General features: G+C 39.9%; 1 protein-coding gene across 1 annotated transcript; it reads left to right on the top strand.

Annotated features, from left to right (window-relative positions):
- Positions 1-2,347: 2,347 nt before the first annotated feature.
- On the top strand, positions 2,348-3,712 carry LOC122016216 (zinc finger protein ZAT5-like). The gene has a single exon (XM_042573448.1). It carries the CDS (start codon positions 2,764-2,766, stop codon positions 3,511-3,513), a length of 750 nt encoding a protein of 249 aa, XP_042429382.1. The 5' UTR covers positions 2,348-2,763; the 3' UTR covers positions 3,514-3,712.
- The last annotated feature ends 16,698 nt before the right edge of the window (positions 3,713-20,410 follow it).

The raw sequence follows: 20,410 nt of genomic DNA, 5'->3' as shown, positions 1-20,410 counted from the left end.
CTGAAAGTCATTTACTAAAATAAATGTTTAATTGACTAACTATGAAGCATTTACTTATTATAAAAAAATTAACTAATACTTTAAATTGTTTATCAAAATTTCTGTTAGAAATTATTCAGAATTTATTTTTTCTGATAAAGATAATTTCTTCACAAAATTCATATTGTTAAAATTTATTTAACAAAAATCATATTTGTCATTTTAAAAATTATCTCGCAAAGTTATTTTAGCAAATTTATTTTTCTGTGAAACTTTATCTAAACAATTTTCCAAAATTTTTTAACCATTAGAAAATTTTCTATGAATTAGTTATCCAAATGCAAATTTTTTAATTCTTCTTAAAATAATTTCAACTTTTATATTTGCCTTATATATGTATTAACATTTGTTACATTTTTATAATTTTTTCAACACTTAAAAGAGTTTTTCTTTTTTTTTAACAAAATTTATTTATAAAGCCACAGTTTTTGAAGCTCAAAACTTTCATATTTCTTAGAGTTCCCCCTTAGACTTTAATTTTAGATTTTTCAAAGACACTTTAGAGTACCATATTTAATGTGATCAAAGGGGGAGAATAAAAGATTAAGTCTAGGGGTAGGGTAATTTAATTTTTTACACATTATTGAGTTACAAATTTATTACCTTGTTATTACTTTTTTATGTTTGTTTATTTTAACTTAACTTGGGTTGCTCACATCAAAAAGGGAAAGATTGTAAATACACAAGGTAGCTTTGATGTGATCAACCAAGTCAAGTTAGGTCTTGTTTGTATTTAACACTTGTATCTAAGTGTGCAGGAATTTAGGAGTACAGAAAGTCGAGCGAAAGACGCAATTAACGAGAAGGACGGCACGGGAGAGAGTCGACAGGCTTGGTGTGTCTGAGGGATGAGGTGTTGTGGAAGAGTACGTGGGCGGATGAGAAGGAGGCGCACGACGTTTCCGAGGGACAAGAAGCTGGAGTGGAAGTTTGCTCGAGAAGGTCGGAAGTTGGGTTCGGGTGAGCCCTATTCCGGATGGCCGAAATCACTCAAGCGAGTGGAACTAGAGCGGAAGATCCAAACCAATCTGAGTGGCTTCACGGAGCGGGTTTAACCCGGTCTGGGCGCCCAGAATTGGTCCAGGCACCCGAACCAAAAAAGTTATCGACACGCCAAGTGTCATGAGCTGTTGTGATGCGGATAAAATTCTATCCGCGTCCAGGCGCCTGAAACCCTTCTAGGTGTCCCGAACAGGGCTATAAATACATCCTTGATACAAAAAGCTAAATAGAACACTTATAATCAATTCTCTTTCTGTTTAGCTTTGTAATTGAGTGATTTGAATATTGTAAAAGACTTCTCCACCTGAAGAAGTCATTAGCGAGTTTTTCATCTTTCTTGGATTAACCTCTCTGGTTATAATCAAGTAAAATCTCTAAGCCTTTTCTTTCTTTGATTAGTTTTCTTTTTTACAAATGTTTATGTTAATATATCTATAAAATCGAGAAAGGTTTTTTTTTTATTGTGCATGCTATTCACTCCCCTCTAGCCGGTCGGCAAGGGACCAACACAATCCTATCCCGACTTTGACTGTCAAATCACTTTAACTTTGACTGCCAGATTATATTTTGGACCCGCTTGTTACCATCCATATCACTCTCTTAACCAAATTAGATAGATGATTTTTTTTTCTCTTTGCCCGTGAGTAAATTTAGAACACAACTTATATCTATAATAAAAAATTAATCATTAGAATATTTATCCCTTATACTCTTATCCTCTTTATCTTAATGGAGATTATGCTAATATACTTGTGTTTGAGATGATAGTAGAAGTGACTAAGTAGGAACAAAGTCAACTTTAAATAGTACCTTAACTTCATCTTAATTATTATTACGTCTCAATCATTATTAGGTGGTAAAATGCATGGTAAAATAAATTTTGATGTGAGATTTAAAATAAAAAGTAAATAATATTACCTTCCCATTTAAATATTATCTTCTCATTTAAAATTTTTGTCCAATATTTCATTCACGAAATTAGTTTCTAATAGTCATTCTTGTCCTTATTTAATTTATTAATTACCAAAATCGATCATTAGTCAACCCCAACAGCCAGGTTCAGCCAGGTCAACGTTCCCTCAACTCATATGCCTCCCCCCAGCGACTTTTCGTGCCTTACACTAATCTTACGCGTTGACTTCTCTTACAAAAATTTGCATGCTGCTAATGACTGGCTGTTAAAAGGAAAAAACAAATGGTGGAGCAACAGAGTGTTGTTGCTCAAACTGAAAGCAATGGGCCAGCGGAAGAGAATCTCTTCAGCCAGTTGCTCACTCACTCCTAACTCCTCTCCTCCCACACCCATCTAATATAATACTTTTCTTCTGCCCTCGTGCTGCCTTCGTCGTGGTCCACTACGGGCATGTTGATGAGCCACTCCGCCTTGTAATTATTTAATGCTCTTCTCTCCCTCCCCGTAAAGCGAAGTGTCAACTGCACTCTCCTTGTGGATCGGAGGGAGTTTCAACTCTCCATCCACTCCAAGCTTTTTCCAATTATAAAACTACTCTTTCCCCCCTCTCTCTCTCCGTCTGGCGTTTCTCCTGTGCCTTTATTTCGAGTTTGGATGTGTCCAATTGCGACGTTGGAAAAAAAACTGAAGGATTTAGGATTTAGCAGGTAAAGCCTCGTTCGGAGTTACTGTTGTTGGTGGTGGATGAGTTTTTAGGCTGCTCAGGATTTTTAGCTCGGCTCCCCCTTCCTCTGTTTCTTGCCGACTACATGGATTCTGTGGCAGATGCCATGGGCTTCAGCAGCAGCAACAGGTACGACGACCACCGGTTCGTCACCTCGAATTTCGTCAAGCGCAGGAGGACGAAGCGGCGGGCAGCGCCGGGCGCCACGGTCGGGCCTGACTCTTCCGTCTCGTCGGCGGAGATTTCAAGTGGCACCGCCGTCACCGAGGAAGATGAGGACATGGCCAATTGTCTGATCCTCCTCGCTCGGGGAGGCGCGACGACGCCAACGGCTTCCGATGCCTACCGGTGCAAGACGTGCAGCAGGTGCTTCCCCTCCTTCCAAGCCCTCGGCGGCCACCGCACCAGCCACAAGAAACCCAAGACGGTGGCCCTCCATGACGCCGCCGATGAAACACAGGTCCACCAGGTGGCCGCCGCCGGTGCCTTGATCACGAGGCCGGCCGCGACTGCAACGAGCAACGACGACGCTGCTGCTGCCGCCGGAAACAAGCCGAGAGTTCACGAGTGCTCGATATGCGGAGCGGAGTTCTCGTCCGGCCAGGCGCTGGGCGGACACATGCGGCGGCACCGCCCGTTGACGGCCCCAGCAGGGACGCAGCAAATCATCAAGCAAGACAAGACCGTCATCCCCCTGGATCTCAATCTCCCAGCGCCGGCCGACGACGACGGCGAATTAGACAATATAACAGAGTCCCCCGCCGTGCCCTTCCCCTTTGAGACCCGGCGACCGCTTGTTTTCTCGGCGTCGTCTCTGGTGCGCTGCCATTACTAATCAAGCAACACTCATCATATGCAGCCATTTCCTCTGTCTCCTTCCTTAATTATCTGATACCAGATATCAGCAAAAATTGTGAATTCAATATGCATCTCCACAAAACACGAGTGATTCTTTCAATTCATTAATCGATGTTCTCTATGTTCTCACCACAAACTGGAAATGCAATCGAGTAATTTTTAATTATTATTATTTTCTTCTAGACAGTCTAGTACCAAACTCTTGCTCTTGTTCTTGAGGTGAGAAATACTTGCAGGACTGGTCCAGCAGCAGGAAGGAATTAAGTGGCCGAGTTGAGTTGGCTTTTGTCTCTGAAAGCTTTTGTCTTCTCCACCACCAAGAAAAAGCTATGGATCAGGTTCTCACCCCATGAGCTTGATTTGTCTGCAATCTAACCCCCCAGCCCCCCCCCCCCCCCCCCTCGCACTAATTGCCAATCGAATAAAAGAAGATATAGTTGAGGAAAAGGCAAGTAGATAGATAGATATATAGGTAACCCTCTCTGTCAAGAAATCCAGCACACACTTGTACTAGAAATACAAGTGTGTGGAAGAAATGCATGTAAACGTATCTGCTATAAACTCATGCTTATCTCCTTAACTGACCTAACCCCATGACTGGAAGCTGAGAAGCTAGCTGCCAAGTTTCTCATAATTCAGAGTTGTGGCCATCTGAATCACTTACTGTAAAATTATCTTTTTTGAAATATGTATTTTGAGTTTTTAGCATTATTAAAATAAATGTATATTTTTAAGGAAAATAATTTGCTTTTGAACTTTCAAAGATATCTCTAGACGTCTAGCGTGTCATCCGCGATTTCACTGCATAACAGCCCCTCGATCTAGTCTGTCCAACTGGTTTATTTTTCTTTTTATACCAAATATAAAAATTTTCTTAAGAGGATATTTTTTTGTATAGATAGGTAAAATATTTGAAGGTGAAAAGTTTAATATTTGTTAAGCTCCACTATAAAGTCTTTATGCATCATAAAGTAACATTAACTTCAAGTTCAACTAATCCACAATAATATTGATGTTGTTGCATAACAACTCGACCTACCTTGCTCAAACCATAAACCTAACTAATCTTATTAATTAGCCTAACTTGGTCAACCTTAAATCTAATGAGTTCAAGTTGTTATTCTTATTCTTATTATTATTTTATGACCTAAGAGGGTGTATTCAATCAAGAAATTGAATGACTTTTATTGACTTTTTTTTTTAATGATAGATTTTTATGGAGTTATAGGTTTTTATTGACTTTTATAGAATCTCATATAGTTGTGAAAGAATTCTATAGACTTTTTTTACAAGACTTTTACATACATTTATAAATTTCATGGAAATTTATGAATCTAAGGGGATGTATTCAATCTTAAAAAAGCATAGATGGTCATAGTCTCACATGATATTTATTTTCGAACAAAACCTAAAATACTTAATTAAATTTATTTTTTTTAATAAAATAATAAATAGCATATTTGTCTATAAATTTTTTTTACAATTTTTTATACTTTTCTCTTGTTTTGGCTAAAAACAAAGAGAGGATAACCTCTCACTTGGTAATTTAAAAAAAACTTTAATAATATAATTTTAAATCTAATAATATTATAATAATTTTAAATATTTTTATTTATAAATTTGATCCAAATTATTATGAAATGTTGGTCAACCTTTTAATTTGGTCAAACTTTTAATAAAGTGTTAAATTGATAAATTTGATTAGTAATAAAATTAATATTATTATTATTAATTTGATTAGTAATAATATTATTAAAATAAATAAATATAAATATATAAAATTTATTTAGGAATTTTTAAAATTTAAATAAATTTTATAGAATATTTTTAGGGTATAATTTCATTAAACTTTATTAAATTATCTATTAATTAAGTTGAGAATTAATTTGATTTATTAATATATATTTTATATTAAAACCTAATGTCTCAAGTTTCTCCTCCCTATACGCATAGGGTCGCCGTCCAAATCAACTTCGACTTCGACCTGCTCGCAAGTAGTCAACGGAACCATCACTGGCCGCCTTAATCAATTTTTCTATTTATTTTCCTTCTTTCCGACGCACCACAGGCTTTACCGGATAACACTTCTCATTGTTTCCCATCACGAGCAATTGGAAAAATCTCCGCCTGCAGCATGCTGTTGTGAGCCACTGTCGGAGAAAAGGTTACTGTTGTTTCGTTCCGGCCGTTTCGATCCATTCTTTTGCTGTTATAACGTCAGAGAACGACATTTCAGAAGACTCTCAGCTTCGCATGAAATGCATGCTGAGAGGTTGATGCAGGCCGCTGAGAGGTTGATGCAGGCCGCTGAGAGGTTGAACAAGGACAAGACTTTTTAGATCAAAGAAATAATCAAAATCGAGGAGCAGGAATGAGAAAGGACTTATTTGTAAAAAAAATTAAGACGATTTGAAGTCTATAGAAATCTCAAAGGCGAGGAGAATACTTTTTATTTTATTTTAAAAGTTGTACCAAGTGTTTTGAAGAACTTTTATTGGTTAAAATTTATATCCAAGGAATTTTAAAAGAACCCATGAAAATCTATTGAAATTTTGGATACCAGAAGATTTTCATAGAGTTTTAAAAAGTCAAGTTTGAATACCACATGACTTTTTAAAACTCTATAAAAATCTAATTTGGATACCACTATATTTCTATAAAGATTATAAAAGTCTAGATTGAATACACCTAGACTTTTTAAATCCACAAAAGTCATTCAAAGTAATTAAAAGTTATTGAATACACCCCCTAAGTGTTTAAGTTTTACATGACCAATTTGAAAATAGATGTCTTCCCTTTTGATTCACCTATTGAATTAATTAAGAGTAGCACTCAGGAAACATACCTTCTTGTCGCATTCCCATCCACCCACTATTCACTCTATGCTGTGGGCTTTCCTCTCCCATTCTTGTCAAATTGGTGGATCATCTGATTGGGCGGAAGCATGGGCTCTGGAAAGATTCCACCACTGGTAGCGAGCAGAAGACCGGATAGGCTGCATTCTATTTAGCTTAACAAGTCACTTTTCCGTTGGACTAGAAAGCTATCATGAGAGGGAGGGCTCAGACATGCTCAAGTTATCTCACTCTGTCATTAACACTCGACCCTTGCTTTTAGAATGATAGGTTCAAAGGTTCACGTGAATGGCTATGGGTCATTCGTTCTTTCCTTATGGATGCCCTAATATTTTGGTCGAGCCGCCTCTTCTTATCCCCATGAACATCAACAATTGCTTTTTCTTTCTCTTTACTCCCTCGTGCCAGTAGTTCTTTCCTAATGAGGCTACCTCCCTCACTCATTAAGGAAGAACAACAGAAGCTCTTGCCTAGGGACCTCCATCCACTCTTCCCCATAACCTACAAAAGGATTAATTACAGGAGTGCTTCGCTTGATCCTTCATGTCGGAGAATATTAATAGTTTGAAATTCAAACTCTAATCAATATTTTATCATTGTATCACATTCATAGTCGTGGGAGCAATAAACCCACATTATTATCATACCTTGTGGTCAATCAACAACCAAGAAAGAAAAGAAAAGTGAATTAAAGTCACCAAACTCTTAGGTTTTTTTTTAAAATTAATCATAAACCAATGGCGTGGGTCAGTCGTGAGGAGGTCACTAGGGCGATGGACTTCTTCTTTTTTGCGACATTGAATTAATTGAGGAAGGGCCCTAAGGGCATAGAGCAACTGGTTCCAGGAGGTAAAATTGCTTCCTTGGACATGGGTTCAAATCGTGGGACTGTTGTTGTAAGAAATTTGTATGAAACAAAAAACTTATAGTGCTCTTGGTGAAGAGATCGGAGAAAAACTTGTCGTCGTAAGAGCGATCACGAATGAACAAACAACCCTTCATCGTTCATAAACCAAATCCCTCTCGTCTTTTTGATGTTCTCTTCTCTCACCCTTGTTCTAATTGCCTTGGATGCATATATAGAAGGATAAGAGGAAGATGAATGGGCAGGAAGAGGAATGGGAAAGAGCACTCTTTCTTCTTCTTAACGTGTGTAGTTACTATATACGTCCAACATCTCCCACTCGTCCAAATCAATCCACAAATTAAGGTCATCTAGTCATAAAGATCATGTAAGAATATTCAATTCATACTTCAAGAAAAATGGTTCGTGTGACAGCAAACACATTAAGCAATTACTACCAAGAAAGTTGTTACATTTAGCTGCTCTATCAAACGAATCAAAGACATACATATCTTACTTTTACTCTAGATTAAATCATTTGCATTAATATAAACATCTTTAATCCCTCATAATGACTATTATGTTGAGAGCATGCTCAATATCTCTAATCAATACAATTATTCACAATCACATTTTATGTACTCAACAAAATATAATTAGTCGACCAGTGAATAAATGCCAAAGATATAAAATTATCTTAATCTTCCTTTTTATCTAGAATATATTCATTCTAATCAATTGCTTTCCTAGTTATTCTCTATAGACTGAATCATTCATAGTCAATATGATACATGTTAAAATAGCATACACTGATTATAACTTCAAGTAGACAACTAAATAATCACTTAGAGTAAAATTGAAATTAACTTATAATTTCAAGGGTCTCACATAACAAAAAAACACAGATCCATTCTTCTACTACCCATATTGTCTCCATAACACATGTGGTATAAATCTTATGTGATGATGTTTTTCTCTTTACCAATAAAGAGTACATATTTTTCTCATAATTTAATATCATATAGATTTTGATCTAGACATACCTATTATTTAATTCTGAATTCAACTTATGAATTCCAATCTGGCCTTTAACAGATTTAGTAAATGGTGGGTTCATTTACTCTGATAATTATTAATACATAAATGATCTCATCTTGACACATCTATCAAGGCGACCACAACTTATGGGTATGTCTCTATTCACAACTACATAAGTTGTCTTATAAGTAATGATTTTATCTCTATGTATACTTAACAAATAGAGATGATTGTTTATATGAGTGGACCAATCTCAACATACCAACATACCCACCGAGACTTTTATCCAAAATGTAACAACGATATATATACTTAATAAATCATGACATTTTACAATGTGTTGCATTTTATAATATGTTGTATTTTACAATGTGTTGCATTTTATGAAGTCCCAAAGACTTCACATATTCTTGAAATGACTCTTTAGTCAATGTCTTAGTAAAAAGATCTGTAAGCATAACTTATGTAGAGATTTGCTCAAGAATTATCTTTTTCCTTATCAACAATATCCCTTATAAAATTATACTTAATTTCTATATACTTGTCTTTGCTGTGATATTTGGGATCCTTGAAAAAAAACTATAGTAGCTTGATTGTTACAATACACTATAATAGAACTCCCACTATCCTCAGTAATTCTCAGATGCTTCAAGAATCTTCTTAACTAGATAGCTTCTTGTACAATTGTTGTATAAGTCACATACTCAGTTTCTATTGTTGACAAGACTACACAAATCTACTTCTTATTATTCCATGAGATGACACCACCATTCAGCAAAAAAGTATAGTTAGATGTGAATTTTCTATTATCAAGGTCTCCTACCCAATTTGTATCTGTGTAGCCTTCAGACTCATCTTAAATTCTTAGAAATAGAGACAATAATTTATTATCCTTTTAAGATATCTAAATATTTTCTTCATCGATTTTCAATTTCTCGATCTTGAGTTTGACTGAAAACGGTTGACTAAGCCAACAACATAGTTGATATCAGGACGTGTGCACAACATAGTGTATATTAAACTATCAATGGCATGGGCATATGATTTTTTTTTTCATTTTGACTATTTCTTCAGAAGTCTTGTGATATATACTTTTGCTCAGAATAGTACCTCTCGATATAGGTGTTTGTTCAATGTTATAATCTGATATATTAAAGTGTTGTAACATCTTAATAATATAAGACTCTTGAAATAAACCCCAAAAGCTTTTTTGATCAATCTCTAATGATTTTTACTCCTAAGATGTACTAAGCTTCTCTTGTATCTATTATGTCAAATTGTGATGAATGTCATGATTTAACTTCTATCACAAACTTCATGTCATTTATGTTGGTGCAATTTTCTTAGGTCAAGGTTGACCAAGTTGACTAAGCTTGAGTTGACTTAAGCTTGAGTCTTATGTTTGTGTTTTGATGTTTGACAATGTATGGAGATTGCAGGTGCAATCGTCCATTTAGGGAGATTGTTGGTGTAATTTTCTTTTTAGTCAAGGTTTGACCAGGTTGATGTGAAGAAGAGTCAAGTAGCTTAGATGTGACCAGATACTTGACTGGGAAGTCCTAACTGGAGGTTAGGCAAAGGGAAGTTCAACGAGAAGGTTGGCAAAATGTGGAAAGTTCTAGTGAGTGAAGCTAGGTAGGAGAAAGTCCCAATGAGTGAAGTTAGGCAGGAGAAAATCCTGGTGAGTAAAGCTAGGTGAAAGTCCTAGTGAGTGAAGCAAGACAGTTGGAATTTCTGATGAGTGAAGCCGGGCAATGGGAAAATCCTAGTGAGTGAAGTCAAGTGAAAGTCCTAGTGAGTGAAGCTAGGCAGATGGAAAGTTCCGATGAGTGAAGCCAGGCACGTGGAAATCCAGGTGGGTCAAGGATAACCGGACATCTGGTGTTGGAAAGTCCAAGTAGGTCAAAGGATTGACCGGATACTTGCCACAAGGAGAAAAGTCCAAGTGAGTCAAAGAATTGATCGGACACTTGGTGGAGAAGTCCCAGCAAGTCAAGGTTGACCAAATGTTTGGCAATGAGGAGTCCCAACAAGCCACGGTTGACTGGATGTTGAGTAAAGGAACCCTAGACTTCAGTTTGGAAGTTAGGGTTTGGTAATCGAGTAGGTTAGTGGATTACCGTAGCTTAATCGATTAAGGTAATCGATTAAGCTATGTTTGCGAAGTCCACAGAGAGTTTGGTAATCGACTAAGTTAGTCGATTATCATAGCTTAATCGATTAAGGCAATCGATTAAGCTAGGATTTTGTGAATGCATAGTAGCTTTGGTAAGCGATTAAGCAAAGTTTCTTAATCGCTTACGGGATGCTTTCATGTGAACAGAAGACTTCGTAATCAATTGTCCTGATCAATTACCAAAGCTTAATCGACTAGGCTAGTCGATTACGCTTAAGAAACTAGTCGTTGTAAGCACGATAAAAGGCGTTTGTGTGCACTGTTCGCAATACTTATTCTCCTCCCCTTCTCACTTCACTCTCAGGTGATCTCACCAGTTCTTGAAACTTCTTAGAGCAAAGTATTGCTACACTTCCAAGGTCAAGAGGCGTTCCACACAAGAAAAAGAAGCTAGCTAGGGTTTCATTTGTGTAAATCTTGTAAGATTTTCTTTGTATTTGCTTCTTCTTTTCTTCTTGTTGTATTGAGAGTTTGTACGAGATTTCTCCGCCTCTGGTAGTTACTAAGAAGAAGTGTTTTCATAGTGGATGAGAGATTAAGGGTCGGATCCTTGGATTAGTCACCTCTTCTTGAGGTGGATACCAAGTAAATCCATATTATTCGCATTGGGGAGCTTTGCGTCAAGTCTATTCGCTGCAAAATCATCATCGATGAACACAAGAAGCTATTCACCCCCCCCCCCTCTAGCTCCGAAGTGACCCAACAATTTCTAGCTAGTAGCATATTATTAACATATAATGATACAATGACCAATTTTCCTTTCTTCTTTCTTAGGTAAACACAATGATCCCCATTGATCATTTTAAAACCATAAGATAGAATGACTTCATTAAATCTTATATTTTATTGTCTTGACGCTTACTTTAACCCCCATACAAACTTTTTAAATCTACATACTTTTGCTATTGGCCTTCAGCAATATAACCTTCTCGCTGTGCCATATAGATTCCTCGTCAAGATTATCATTAAAGGAAATCTTTTATACATCCATATGATGTAATTCCAACTCAAAATGTGCTATTATAACTAGGATAGCGCATATTGATATAAATTTTACAACAGGAGAAAATGTCTCTTCAAAATCAATACCCTCCATTTGAATATATTCTTTTGTAACTAGACGAGCTTTATATTAATTAATCAACTCATCTACTTTTCTCTTAATTTTGAGAATCCATTTATTCCCAATAGTCTTTCAGCCCAGAGGAAGATCAACTAAATTCTAAACTTAATTCTTTTTCATAGACTCTATTTCCTCATACATTGCAACTTTTCATTTTTTTTTCTCTAACTGAGCATCTCAATGTGTTCTTAATGGTTCAAGGTTCCTCATCATCAACTGGAGAATTATTAATGTCTCATTCTCAATATCAAATCTTCTCCGAAGAATAATCTTATGACTACTTTGTAGGTCAAACTATTGAGAAACCATCTTATTAATTGATAAATCACTCACATTGGGTTGATTAGATTCAGGCATCTCTTGACTTTATTTCAAAGATGGTTCCATCTTGTTGCTCACCAATAAAAATATAATCCATAGAGGTATCAGAATACTTTGCATAGATATACTATTTACCCCTATATCCTAATTTTCTATATTTATGAGTTTTATCATAAACGCAGGCAGCTGACCCCAAAAGTCTCATATTACTCAAATCTGGTTTATGCCTATTCAATGTTCATATGGAGTAAATGAAACATATTTAAAAGGCACTCGATATATAGGTTTCAGCTAATAACACATCTTCCCAATAAAAAATTAGCAAATTATCTTGAACCATCATAGACCTAACTATATCTAAAAGAGTTTGATTTTTCTCTTAGCAATCACATTTTGTTGTGGAGTTCCAGGGATAGTTAGATATCTAATAATCTCTTTCTCATTACATATTATCTTGAACTGATCAGATAAATATTCACATTCACGGTCAGTGCTTAAACCTTATGTTCCAATTAATTCTCAATTTCGTTCAAATAACAATTGAATAATTTAATATTTTAGATTTATGAGAGATCAAATACACATGACTAAAATGTGTGAAATCATCAATAAATGTAATGAAATAAGAACTTTCATGTCTAGCCTTTACATTCATTGGGCCACAAATATCTAAATAAATTAATTGTAATGATGATTTAGCTTTAATAGCCTTACAAAATGATTTCCTAGTTACTTTTCCAGCAAAACAATGCTCACATATAGCTTTAGCATGAGTGCTGAGCAAACCCTCTTTAGCTAATCTATTCATTCTTTCTTGTCTTATATGTCCTAATCTAGAATGTCAAACTTCATCATTTACATCAACATCTCTATTAATTAGTGTCATCATTAATATCTAGTTCTACATTAAGAACCATGAAACCATTCAATACATAACCATATCCTATTAACACAAAGTTAATACTTAGTTCCACACGACGATTCTAAACGTTTATACAATAATCTAAATCAAGATGACTAATAACAGAAATCAGATTTTATCGAATCTTAGGAGCATATAGGACATTATGTAAAAACAATGTATGCCCACCACGTAGGTTGAGTTTGCAAATGTCAACTCTTTTGACTTCAATCCTTATATTATTTTCCGCATATATTCATTTGTTGCCAGATGGTACCTAATGGTACTCTACATATATAGCTCGATCACGAGTTACATGGCTCGTTGCTCTTGAATCTATAATCTGCAAAGGATAAAAATTAGCTAACAACATTATACTAACAACATAATACTTATGAAATGAAGATAAACATGGATCTGTCTTTTTTTAGCTCAGTATATTCCCAAGAAAAGTGACCCTTCTTGCTATAGGTATAGCAAGTCTGCTTACTTTTAGGTTTCTTTCCATACTTTTTTTCCTTTCTTCTTGATTGGGTCTTTCCCAGCAGTAACACCAACTTCTTTTCTCTTTCCCTTTCCTTTCTTGAACCATCTTTTCTTATTCTTGGATCCAGATACTCAAATAAAACCTTCAGCTACCAAAGTTTGTCCAAAAATCTTTGCAGATTCAATTTTCATCGCCTTAAGTTCAACGTTGCGTGAGACATCAATGAAAGTCTTGATACTTTCACCGTGTGTAAGGTTCTATTTTATCATTTCCCAAGAATTAGGAAGGGAACGGATTAATGTCTGAACTATTGTTTATCAATCAACTTATAACTAGCAGCCATTAGATCTCGAATCATATTTGGCATTTTCCTCATATGTTGGGTCATGGATACATTCGGACGGTCTTTACAACTGTCAAACTTAATTGTTAGCTGACGAAACTTGCTCAAGATAACTTCACTGTATTTTTCTCTCAGGGTAACCCATACAACATGAGCTAATGGTAATGGCTCATACTCAAATAGAATGTCATCTACCATTGAACTCATCAACATTCCCTTAGTAGTGGAGTCCTTTTTCTACCATTGAACTAATTAATATTCCCTTAGAAATGAAGTCATTTTTCTTTCATACCTTATAGGCATCAAAATCACATCTATGTTGTGTTGTAGAACTATTAGTAGGTTTTTACATAAACTGATTTACAACCCATTGGATAATCTCACCCAATTTTGATCAAATCTGGCATATTAGAATAAATCTGTCACATTTGATTATATCTAAAAAGATCCGGTCCAATAAATTAAACTGGCCCAATTCTATTAATTTTGGCCAATTTTGATTAGCATATACCCATTGGATTAAACCATCCCAATTAGATTTAATCTGGTCTAATTGAATCAAATTGATCTGGTTAAACCAACCAATGGTTAGAACCAAATCGGGACCTAGAAGGATCAACCTTGTTTGATTAAATCAACTAATGGTTTAAATTAGACCTAGGTCTGATTAGACCAACCTAATCTGGTTTAACCAGACCGGTTCTGATACTTTATTTTTGGGTTTTGTTTGATTAATTAAAATCAAACTTTTCCTCTCCCTTTACTTTTTTGTTTTTGATTATTTAAAATCAAACATTTTCTCAAAAAAACTTCCTTCACCTTTGTTTTTTGCCGCATGACTCGCACGCTACAACACTGCGATTATCAACCATAGTCGTCAATCGTCGGCCTTTCGATGCGATCACTAGGGCTCGTTGGCCACGAACATCGATTGCCAACCATCTGGTATGGTCGCCAATGCTTGTGACTCGTATTTCTGCTGCGACAGCCTCTACCACAACTAACGTAGTTGTTGGGACCCTCCCCTAATGCGACTGCTTGCGATGCGGTTCTGCTGCAACGTGGTCGCCGACGCGTGACGCATTTGCCGACCTACAATACGAGCACCAATGCCCATCGACTACTGCCCGTCGACAGTGAAAGTGCCCGCGAAGCACTTTTAGACTCACGACATGGGAAAATCGTGATAGAGAGTCGTGATTTCCCAGTGCTCGAGATTTCTATCCATCGAACCCCGCTCTTATACTGATCATATCCGGAATCTGAGTCAGATGAAGGTCGGGTGAGCTATTGCGGGCATTGACGAAGGGGTGACCGAGGCACCTTTCTTGTATGCACTTCAAAAAATGGACTCCCACGTGGGGCTAACGGATGGTGATGACTGAGCCGGCTATACCTGAGCTCTGCACACACTCAGACAAGCACACGGGCGTGAGAGGTCATAAAACTAGGAAAAAGTCCCCAGAGCAGGGCCTCCGACGCTCAAGTCAAGTACTTTTTCCCTAGAAGAATAGTGTACGAAGCAGAAAGAAAGAAAGTAAAAGGCAAGTGTGAATGTGCAAGAGAGCGTACCTGCAAAAGGGAGAGGACCTCCCTTTTTATATGATAGTGTGTACCTTCTGGACCCTAACTGATGTCAGAGAATGTCGAGTGTCAGGACTTATCGGGTGATGGAGGACACGTGGCATCCTCCTGTAGACTGAAGGAAAGTTCCATTTGCAGATAACTACAGACCATTGGAATTTTCCCTGACACGCAACAGTTATTCTCTGATAGACGGTTATGATTCCCTGACCCTGCTGTCCTATAGTGCCTCCTACCCCGACCGGGTCTAGAGAAGCTCGGGATGATCAGTCGAGTATAACACCTGACTTAAAATTCAGGAGTCGGGAGCTATGGAAAGAGCGTTCAAGAGCCGACCGGGAGTTGGCCGACCGGGAGTTTTCTTCCAAAGGAACTTGTCCTACATACAACCAGGTCATGAGAGCTCGACCAGTCGGATCCAGATCAGGTATCACCCCAATTTTTTACCAGGTCTTAGACCAAGGTATCTCAGATCTGGAGTCCTGGTCCGTGAGAACCCGCCCGGGACTTATGTGGCTGACGTCATCACACAGTCCTTACTTCCTCTTTCCATACCTGTTGATTGCCCCGTCTCCTTGACTTCTGACTGTCACGTCACCTTAACTTCTAACTGCCACGTCCTCTTGACTTCTGACTATCCAACTTTATCGGACCCCACCATTATGCACAGTATCACAAGCCTCTCTCCAAGTCTAGTCGAAGGAGGCTCGGGTTTGACTGACTAGAATCATGCTCCAGTTTACTTATTCGACTATGGCATTTATAAATGTTTCACCTTTTCCCAGATCCTCGGATATGCACCCTGATTAATTACCCAATCAACCTTGGAAGAAGTGTCTCATAAACTCTTTGAAGCTGACTCTTCACACCTTCCTCTTTAAAAGGGGTGAGTTCACCCGCACCATTGTACTTTTCTTGCCGACTTCTTCTGACCATGGAATCTACCCCTGAGTCTGATGAGGTGTCATCTTTATGCCAACAACTAGCCCATATGACCCAACTACTCACCCACAAGGATACTGCTTTAGTCGAGATGACGCAAAATAGAGATCTTCAGTCTTCTCTCCGCCAAGACATTGAGGAACTCTGGTTAGCCGCCAAGTCTCGGGCCCGGGCTAAAGTAACATTGAAGAAAAAAAAGATTATGCGGATCTGGAGAGCCAGGCTCAATTCCTGATTTATCTGAGAGAGAAACACGCGACTTCTATAGCCCTTCTTTAAGAAGAAAACCGGCTTAAAGATGAAACCATTGCTCAGCAGCGTCGCATTATTTAGTCCGTTAGGGCAGAGCTGACTCAGGCACAATCTTACTTGGAGTAGGCAGGCCTAGTGAAACACCCTGGCTCAAGCTGCCCACCGACTATTGGCACTGGAACTGAATCCTGATTGCTTAGATATCTCTAATGTGGAAATGAGAGTTTGGAAGGTGCCCCTGTACTTCCTTAATTAAATGCAAATTTGGTCAATCTTCAATCTTTATCTCTTCTTTACTTTTCTCCCTGGTACTTCTTTGTTTGTTGATAACTCGCTCGGGACTTAAGAGTGCAAAAGGCTGACCCGTGAGTTATAAAGCGCAGTAGTATAATGCGAGGGCGAGAGTTTGAAATCCTGCCCAAGGGATCATTGGTCGTGAGAGCATGCTCACTTCTAACCGTACGGGGGCGGGGAAGGCTGACCCGTGAGTTATGAAGCACGGTAGTGTGATGCGAGGGAGAGAGTTTGAAATCCTGCCCGAGGGATCATTGGTCATGAGAGCAGACTCACTTCTAACTTGCATAGGGGTGGGGATCTGGAGGCGTGAGAGCATGCTCACTTATAACTCGTGCTGGGGCGAGAGTTTGAGATTCCGACCGACAGGTCGTTGGCCATGAGCGTGAGCTCACTTATAACTCGCACTAGGGCGAGAGTTTGGAGGCATGAGAGCATGCTCTCTTATAACTCATGCTGGGGCGAGAGTCTAGAATCCCGACCGAGAGGTCGTTGGTCATGAGAGCAAGCTCTCTTATAACTCATGATGGGGCGAGAGTCTGGAGGCGTGAGAGCATTCTCACTTATAACTCGCGCTGGGGCGAGAGTCTTGAGGCATGAGAGCAAAATCACTTATAACTCATGTTGGGGCGAGAGTCTGGAGGCGTGAAAACATGCTCACTTATAACTCGCCCTGGGGTGAGAGTCTGGAGGCATGAGAGCATGCTCACTTATAACTCGTGTTGGGACGAGAGTCTGAAATCCTGACCGAGAGGTTGTTGGTCGTGAGAGCATGCTCACTTATAACTCACGCTGGGGCGAGAGGCTGGGATCCCGACCGAGAGGTCGTTAGTTGTGAGAGCAAGCTCACTTATAACTTACGCTAGGGCGAGAATCTGGAGCCCGACCGGGAGGTTGTTGGTCGCGAGAGCATGCTCGTTTATAACTCGCGCTAGGGTGAGAGTCGGGTGACAGTAAATCACAACCGGACAATAGAGAGAATAATAGATGAGCAGAGTCGGGAGCGCGACCGAGAAAAATGTCGGCCGAGTGGCAATAAATCGCAACCCGACAATAGAGAGAATAATAGACGAGCATATTCGGGAGTGAAATCGAGAAAAATGTCGATCGAGTGACAGTAAATTGCGACTGAGAAATAAAGAGAATGATGGACGAGCAAAGTCATGAGCGCGACCGAGAAAAATGGTGACCGAGCGACAATAAATTACGACCTGGTAATTGCACAATACCAACCGGACAATAGCGATGAGCGAAATGTGAATGGTGAGTGCCGGGCCGAGCGACAGGTGAAGCAAGTGTAACGAGTGCCGGGCAGAGCGACAAGTGAGCAGTGAGTGTTGACCAAGCGACAACGGTGAGCGAAAATATGAATGGTGAGTGCCGAGTAGAGCGACGGGTGAAGTAAGTGTGGTGAGTGTCGGGCAGAGCGGCGAGTGAGCAGCGAGTGTCGACCGAGCAACAGCGGTGAGCAAAAATGTGAATGGTGAGTGTCGGGCAGAGCAACAGGTGAAGCAAGTGTGATGAGTGCTGGGCAGAGCGGAGAGTGAGGCGAGCCCCTGACTAGGGAGTGACCCGACCAAGCGTGAGAGCCTGATCGGGAGGTCGTTGGTCGTGAGTGCATGATCACTTATAACTCACGTTGGGACGAGAGTTTGGAGGCGTGAGAGCATGCTCACTTATAACTCGCACTAGGGCGAGAGTCTGGAGGCGTGAGAGCATGCTTACTTATAACTCACGCTAAGGCGAGAGTCTGGAGGCGTGAGAGCATGCTCACTTATAACTCGCACTGGGGCGAGAGTCTGGAGGCGTGAGAGCATGCTTACTTATAACTCACGCTAAGGCGAGAGTCTGGAGGCGTGAGAGCATGCTCACTTATAACTCGCACTGGGGCAAGATTCTGGAGGCGTGAGAGCATGCTCACTTATAACTCGCGTTTGGGTGAGAGTCTAGAGCCCGACCGGGAGGTTAGTCGTGAGAGCATGCTCGCTTATAACTCGCGCTGGGGGGAGAGTCTGGAGCCCGATCGGGAGGTCGTTGGTCGCAAGAGCATGCTCGCTTATAACTCGCACTAGGGCGTGAGTCTGGAGCCTGACCAGGAGGTCGTTGGTTACGAGAGCATGCTCACTTATAACTCGCACTGGGGCGAGAGTCTGGAGTCTGATCGGGAGGTCGTTGGTCATGAGAGCATGCTCGCTTATAACTCACGCTAGGGTGAGAGTCTGGAGCCCGACGTGGAGGTCTTTGGTCGCGAGAGCATACTCGCTTATAACTCGTGCTAGGACGAGAGTCTGGAGCTCGATCAGGAGGTTGTTGGTCACGATAGCATGCTTGCTTATAACTCGCGCTAGGGATAGAGTCTAGAGCCCGACTAGGAGGTCATTGGCGATACTCCGTCCTGAGACCAATGGCGATACTTTGGTCCGAGACTAGTGGTGATACTCTGGTCTGAGACCAATGGCGATACTCCGGTCTGAGACCAGTGGCGATACTCCGGTCTGAGACCGGTGGCGATACTACAGTCTGAGACGAGTGGCAATAACTCAACCCCGAATGGGAGAGATAAGAAATCTGATAAACTAGTCCGAGATCAGTGAAGACCGCTCGACCTCAAACGGGGGAGATAAGGGATCCGATAGGCTAGTCCAAGACCAGTGAAGACCGCTTGACCCTGAACGGGAGAGGTTAAGCCCTGAAGCTCATATAAGCGGAGCCTATAGCAATATGAGGGAGCAGAGTCCATAGTAGTAGAAGGAAGCAGTGCACTGCGGGTAAAAGGAGCAGAGCCTGTAGACGTAAGAGGATGCAAAGAAGGTGTAAGATGCTGAGCATATAGTAGTAATAGAGTGCAGCGCCTATAGCAGTAAGAGGATACAAAGCCCTATGGTGAAGGGTGCAGAGCCTGTAGCAGTAAGAGGATGCAGAGCCCCATAGTGAAGGGTGCAGAGCCTGTAGCAAACCTGATCGAGAAACTAGGCCCCTAGTCCCTGATCAGAGAGTAAGGCCCCTAGCCTGTAATCAAAGAACGAGATTCCTAGATCCTGATCGGGAAGCTGTACTACAAGTCACTTATCGGGAAGTTGTGTCCCTAGTGTCTGATCGGGGAGTTGTGCCCCTAATGTCTGATCGGGGAGTTGAGCCCCTAGTGTCCGATCAAAAATCGAAGGCCCTAGTCTTTGATCAAGAAACTAGGATTTTACTCTCTTATCAGGGAGCTATAATAGATCCTATAACCGTAAAAAGGGAGAAGAGCCCGTAACGTACCTGATTGAGGAGTCGTGCCAACCGGCTGAGGGTTTGTCTCGGTCCCTTGACTCCCGAATACCAGTGGAGTCAGGAAAAAATATAATGAAAAAACTAACCTGTTGGTCAGCTGAAGCTCCAACTCAATCCCTCGACTTTCGAATACCCGCGGAGTGAGGGTAGAAGATAATATATTCGTCAGGATCCTTCGGGACTGTGATAATAGAGGAGAACCTCTTGACGTCATCCATCTTCACGTTCTAGAATAGGTGGAGAAGTTGCCCACAGACGACGCCAAATAGATCCTGTCCGGAATCTATTTCAGATGAAGGTCGAGTGAGCTATTGCGGGCGTTAACAAAGGGGTGACCGAGGCACGTTTCTTGTATGCACTTCCAAAAATAGACTCCCACGTGGGGTTGACGGGCGGCGGTGACTGAGCTGGTAGTACCTGAGCTCTGCGCACACTCAGACA

Source organism: Zingiber officinale, chromosome 8B, assembly GCF_018446385.1.
Source record: "Zingiber officinale cultivar Zhangliang chromosome 8B, Zo_v1.1, whole genome shotgun sequence".
Lineage (NCBI taxonomy): Eukaryota > Viridiplantae > Streptophyta > Magnoliopsida > Zingiberales > Zingiberaceae > Zingiber > Zingiber officinale.
Note: the sequence above shows the minus strand (reverse complement) of the source record. Positions and strands in the feature narration are given on the sequence as shown.